Source organism: Octodon degus, unplaced genomic scaffold, assembly GCF_000260255.1.
Source record: "Octodon degus isolate 3935 unplaced genomic scaffold, OctDeg1.0 scaffold00005, whole genome shotgun sequence".
NCBI lineage: Eukaryota > Metazoa > Chordata > Mammalia > Rodentia > Octodontidae > Octodon > Octodon degus.
The window spans coordinates 26,137,819-26,144,327 of NW_004524581.1; the positions used below are offsets into that span (position 1 = coordinate 26,137,819).

At 53.9% G+C, this 6,509-nt stretch overlaps 1 protein-coding gene across 1 annotated transcript in view; it reads left to right on the forward strand.

Annotated features, from left to right (window-relative positions):
• Nucleotides 1-3,144: 3,144 nt before the first annotated feature.
• Nucleotides 3,145-6,509, forward strand: part of Rab44 (RAB44, member RAS oncogene family) — a gene marked incomplete at its 5' end in the record, with an annotated part of 23,412 nt that continues 20,047 nt past the window's right edge. The window contains 2 exons of the mRNA XM_012515661.2: nt 3,145-3,241; nt 5,039-5,250. Coding sequence (XP_012371115.2) covers nt 3,145-3,241; nt 5,039-5,250 — 309 coding nt within the window. The remainder of the gene's footprint in view (nt 3,242-5,038; nt 5,251-6,509) is intronic.

The window sequence follows — 6,509 nt, forward strand, 5'->3', positions numbered from 1 at the left end:
CGTCAGCCATTTTTTTATTTTGAGACAGGAACTCACTAACTGGCCCACACTGAGCTCAAATTTGGACCCTCCTGCCTCAGCCTCCCAGAATGCTGGGATTACCTGGCATTTAGCAGCGCACCTGGCTACAAAATTTCATTTCTGAGTTGTGTATTTAAATCCAGCTACACCGTATTTTGCAATTAGCCCCACTGTTTCCTACAGCCCCAGATCTAGCTTGCTTCATTGCACTTAGTGGGGGTGGCCAGCCTGGGCAGGTTTCTTCCCTGGGGGCTGATGTCGGGTACAGGCGGGCACAGGCCAAGCCTTACCATGCTGGTTTATTTGCCCCAGTCACCGCCAGCAAAGCCTGTGGGCTCTGCCTTCTAAACATCTCCAGAGTCCATCTCTTCTCACCTCCAGCTGCCGTCCGGTCTGGCATTCCATCCAATCTGGACCTTGCTGCTCTGAGCTACTGCCTTTGACTTGTGCAGTCCCATTGCAGAATGAAAGCAGCTGTGGGATCCTTTTAAAATCTAAATTGGACTGAGCATGGTGGCACACACCCATATTGCCAGCACTCTGGAGGCTGAGCAAGGGGATCACTGAGAGTTCGAGGCCAGCCTGACTCCATATTGAGACCCTGTCTCAAAAATAATTTTTTAAAAAGGTTAGTTGAAGCTCTTCACACCACAAATAGCCTTCCTCTCACAGTGATACCCGGGGCCTTACCTGGCCTCTGGTTTCACCTGCTGCTCCTGGTGACCCCCTCTCCACCACTCTTTCCTTCTTGCCCCTGTCTCCTCGCTGGCCCAAGGCCACGCTCACACCTGCCACAGGACCTCTCACACACTCTTCCCTCCCTCCAGTGCCTCTTCCTGTCAGGTTCTACCTCAGCCTCACCTCACAAGCGTCCCCCAATTGCCCCCATCATCCTCTTCCTTTACGGTTTTCTTTCTTTCTTTCTTTTTCTTTTTGCTTTTTTTTTTTAGGACAGGGTCAATAGGGTCTACAGGGTCTCACTACATAGATCAGACTCGTAATTATTCTCCTGTTTCAGCCTCCCAAGCCCTGGGATTATGAGCGCATGCCACCATGCCAGTCTCAATCACTGTCTCAGTGCACCCGGGGGGATCGAACCCCAGCTGCTGCACTGCCTAAGCAAGTGCTTTAGTGTGTTGAGCTATCAGGCTCGCCCTTCTTTTCCTTTGTTTCTTTCTTCTCCTTTCTTTCTTTCTTTCTTTTTTTTTTTTTGTAAGAAACAGGGTGTCGCTATGGAGTTCAAGCTGACCTCGAATTTCCTATATAGTCCAGGCTGGCCTCAAACTCTTGGTGAACCTCCTGCCTCAGCCTCCCAAGTGCTGGGATCACAGGTGGGCGCCACCACGCCTGGCTAGTTCCGTTCCTAACACTAGTTGCTATTGGACCTCACATCACAGAAGTTTTACCTTCACTCTTGTCCTCTCAGAGGTAAACACAGAGACCAGCGCGGCTAGCTAGTGCTCAGTAAGAACGTGTTGCAATAAATGCCTTGCTTTAGTTCTGTAACCTCTTCATACCGATTTCCTACTCTGACAAAGAAGGGAATCAAAGGAAGCTTTGGTTACAAAGGAATCTTTGTTACACAAGTTTCTATTTGCTTAGAAATTAAGTTCACTGGGCTGGGGAGATAGCTCAGCTGTGGAAATGCCTGCCTGGCAGGCATAAGGACCTGGGTTTGATCCTTGGTACCTCATGCCGTGCCAGCCCCAGAACCCAGGCACAGTAGTGCACACCCATAATCCCAGTGCTGGGGAGACTGAGACAGGAAGATCGCTGTAGGTCTGAACTGTGTACAGAGACCCTGTTTCAAACAAATAAATATTTTTTAAGAAAGAAATTAAGCTTATTATTTCAGGCATGTCAGTGTGTCCTTGCAGTCCCAACTATGTGGGAGGCTGAGGCAGGAGGATCGCTGTAAATTCAAAGCCAGCCTGGACTACATAGTGTAGGAACTGATCTCTTTTTTTTTAGTGGTTTCTTTTTTTTTTTAATTTTATGTGTGTGTGTGTGTGTGTGTGTGTGTGTGTGTGGCCAGCTCTGCCCACCAGGGGGCGGGACTGACTGGCATGTGGTGCTGGGGGATTGAACCGTGGTCCCTGTACTTTGCTAAGCTTGTTCCAAGTAGGTGCTTTAGACCACTGAGCCATCTCACCAGCCCTGGAACTGATCTCAAAAATAACAGCAAAAGTTATTTCACAGCAAAATTGAGCAACATATAATTTTAGGATTTAAAAAAATATTAATGTATTTGGTACAGGGCCTCACTACACAGCTTGGACTCATGATGATCCTCCTGTTTCAGCCTCCCCCACACCCAGTCTTGGTGGTAGGCTGAGCACACCCAGGGTGGGGCCAACACAGCATTGGTACCAAGGATAGAACCCGGGTCCTTGTGCTTGTCTAGGCAGGTACTTAGATCACTGAGCTATCTCCACAGCCCTAATTTTAAGATTTTTAAAAATGCTTAAAACTTGGGTCCACCTTGAATGACATCGTTTCTACCACGTCCTCACCCACTGTTCTGGTGGGCAATTGGATGGACTGTCTTTTCTCCACTGACTTGAAGGGATACCTTTCACTCGCTCTTCTCACCCATGCTGGAATCTGTCCCCATCTGCCCTTTATGCTGTGCCAGGACTCGTGTGTCTGCCTGTGCCCGGAACCACATTATCCTGACTTCCCCTACACACCGTCTGAGGAGGAGGACCCACAGTCAGGAGGCATGTGTATGCCCCAGAGTCCCACTCACCAGCTTTACCTGCAGCCATGCCCTCCGCCTCTGCCCTGGCTGGAGACCCAGGCCCAGAGACTGGGCCTCGAGTTCTGGCTTTGTACCAAAGCTAGGGGACCTTGAACCCCCCAGCACCCCAGATCCCAGCCTGTATACACTAGGGGATGAGCGTTAGATATACAGGTCAAGATCGTGCAAGGAGGGCCCAGGGTCCCTGCGACAGGAAGTGGCATAGATGAGCCGAGGCGATTAACTGCCCAGGAGCGGAAGGGCGATTGGGCAAGAGAGACAGGAGGCTGTTAACCGTCCTGGGCGCGTGGCTTGGGGGTGCTGTCACCTTGCTAGGGTCAGGAGCCTGGGGCTGTGCTGGGAGCACTGCCAGGTGACACTGGACTTGGCCTGGGCAGAGGCTGAAGCAGGGGGTGTCTATCCCTGACGACACTGTGTGTGCAGGCGAGTCTGGTGACGTCTTAGGACCTCAGCTTCCTGGTGAGTGAGGGAAGGCAAGGCGGGTGAGGAATTCTGCTCGGCACTCTGCGGTGACCTGAGACCCCCAAGCTGGATGATAACCATCTGGTCCTGCTGCTCGGGGACAGTGGAGGAGGTGGGAGGCCTGAGGTCCCTGGGGATGCCCTGCAGCGACTGCCCTGTCCTGCCTGAGTCTCTGTCTCTCTGCTTGCTGATGTTTGGCTGTGGGCTTCATGTGATCCTCTAAGTGGGAGACACAGGGCGAGGTTGTGCGGCTGAAGGGCACAAGGGTCACCCAGGATGTGGCAGGGAAGAGGAGAACCCACTGCCCGGCTCTAGGGTGATGCTCTGGGCCACTGTACATGCCAAGTGCCATGAAGACAGGGGTCCTGTGGCTGAGAGCCCAGACATGGAGAGAGGGGCCAGGGCATCCACAGGAGGGGTGTGTGCGTGCATGTGCAAATATATGTGCGTAGAGCAACCCAAGGACGTTCTGCCCCCATCTCTGGGCTGCCGTGGCTGGCCGTGAGGGGAACATCAAGTGCCTTTGGGGCGCTGTGACCCACCCAGACACAGGGCACAGAGATTGCCGGTCCTGGCTAACAATGACCTCCCTGTGGCAGTGCGGGCCGTGGGAACATGCAGAGTCCCCGTCCCCAGGACAAGTGAGAGCCCGTTTCCGAGTCTGGCCTGTGTGACCTCCAGGTCCCTCCCGGGTGCTCCCCTCCATGTCTGCAGAGCTCCCTCTCCAGTTCCTCAGCAGCAAGGCTGGGCATCCCACTGCCTCTCGGGACCTCCCTCAGTTTCCCCGTCTGCCCAGTGGGGAGCCTTGGTGTCTGTGGCTTGAAAGGAATCTCCCTCTTCAGTGGCACTGCCGCTGCCTCTGTGTACCCAGCTGTCACTGTGGGCCAAGCAGCGCTGAAAGTGCCAGGCATGGATTCTAGAGTCAACAAATATATTTGCCAAGTACCAGCTGTGTATCCAGCAGGACACAGGGAGGGCTTGGGCCGTCCCAAGGCCACACGGCTACACAGCAGTAGAGGCGCTGTGACTGGGGTGGCCCTCACCAGGCCCACGGAGGGTAGGCCCAGGTAGGCGGTAGGAATGCCGAGGAGGCCCCAGGTTGAAACCGTTTCCCTGTTCACCCCCATCCCACCCTTCACCCCACTGCCCACCCCATCAGTGAAGAAGCTGCAAACCAGCAGAAAAGCAGGGCAACCGGCACCGTGAAGGCCACCCAGCATGCTGGTCCCCACTGTGACCCCTGTGCCCACACTCCTTCCATGCACTTGACTGACCCCCTTGTTTTCCTTCATTTCTGTTTCTTTGGAATCACTTGAAGGTAAATTGCAGACACTGACATCATCCGTAGCTTTTGAGTGTGTTGTGGCGCTGATGGGGATGGAACCCAGGGTCTCTGCACTGAGTTCCACGCCCAGGCTTTCAAAATTTTTATTGTTTTATCTTGAGACAGAATCTCCCTAGGTAGGTTACCCAGGCTGGGCTCAACCCTCCTGCCTCAGCCTCTCAGAGCACCGCATACCCGGCCTCAGCGCGTCGGGAGGTCGAGGAAATTCTCCAACTCGATCTTTGTTCCACCTAAGAAACTCCCCACAGCCCAACGGCCCTGAGACGCACGCGGGCTCCCATTTCCCTGGATGTCCCCACATGTCCTTATTCCGACTCTTTTTTTTCTGAAAGAGTTGGGAAGCAGGCATGGACCACCGCAGGTGTCCTGACGCAGGCTCCAGGAGGCTAGAGGGTCTGGGGGTGTCCGCAGCCCGGCGCCCCCTCACGTCTCCTGTGTTCCTGGGTCAGGCCCCGTGGAAAGTGGCCAGAGAATGTACCGGAAGGGCCGGAAGCTTGGCTCCAGCCGCCGCCGGCAGTTGAGAGAGCCGGCCGACGGCCAGGATGCCCTGGGCGACCCAGGACCCGAGGCCTGGACCCCGGAAGCCGAGGCGGAGCTGCAGACCTTCTTCCAGGACTGCGGGGCCAAGGACAGAGGCTTTGTGACCCGCGAGGACCTGGCGGTGAGTTTGAGGCCCCAGCTTCCTCTCTGCAGCTCCTAAGACCCTGTTCCCCTTTTTGCATCTTAAAGTTGTTTTCAGAACCTGCTGGGATTTTTTTTTTTTAATTTTTATTTATTTGAGAGAGAGAGAGAGAGAGAGAGAGAGAGAGAGAGAGAGAGAGAGAGAGAGAGAGAGAGAGAGAGAGAGAGAGAGAGTGTGGCCAGCTCAGCCCACCAGGTGGCGGGGCTGGCCGGCATGTGGTGCTGGGGGATTGAACCGCGGTCCCTGATGCTTTGCTAAGCTTGTTCTAAGTAGGTGCTTTAGACCACTGAGCCATCTCTCCAGCCCCCTGCTGGGATTTTTAATACCAACATCGAAATGGCTGATAGAACTTCACACGTAGCCCCTTTCAGGAACCCTGCACCTACCGAAGGAGAGGGCCTTTTTTGCCTTTGAGCAGGAGAAGCTTGTCGTGGGGATGGGTCAGAATCCTGTAAATCAAACCACGACCATGACTATAAGTTTGGGGAAACAAATCAGGTTGAGCCGGGCATGGTGCCACACACCGGTAATCCCTGCACTCTGGGAGGCTGAGGCAAGAGGCTTCAAGTTTGAGCCCAGCCTGTGCAATTTAGATTTAGTGAGATGCTGTTTTTTTTTTTTTTTTTAAAGTTTATTTATTGTGTGTGTGTGTGTGTGTGTGTGTGTGGCCAGCTCAGCCCACCAGGGGGCGCGGCTGGCTGGCATGTGGTGCTGGGGGATCAAACCGCGGTCCCTGTGCTTTGCCAAGCTTGTTCCAAGTAGGTGCTTTAGACCACTGAGCCATCTCGCCAGCCCCTGAGATGCTGTTTTGAAATGGTAAGGCCAGGGCTGGCCAGATAGATCAGCGGACTAAAGTGCCTGCTTAGGCAGATGCGGGGACCGGGGTTCAATCCCCTGCATGTCATGCTGGCCCCGCCCCTGGGATGCCCTGAGACTGTGACTGAGACTAGGCATGGTGGTGCATACCTGTAATCCCAGCACTTGGGAGGCTGAAAACAGGAGGGTCACTATGAGTCCGATCTGTGTAGTGAGACCCTGTAGATCCTGTACTAAATACGAGGAGGAGGGAGAAGGGAGAAGGGAGAAGGGAGAAGGGAGAAGGGAGAAGGGAGAAGAAGGGAGAAGAAGGGAGAAGGGAGAAGAAGGGAGAAGGGAGAAGGGAGAAGGGAGAAGAAGAAGAAGGGAGAAGAAGAAGAAGGGAGAAGAAGAAGAAGAAGAAGAAGAAGAAGAAGAAGAAG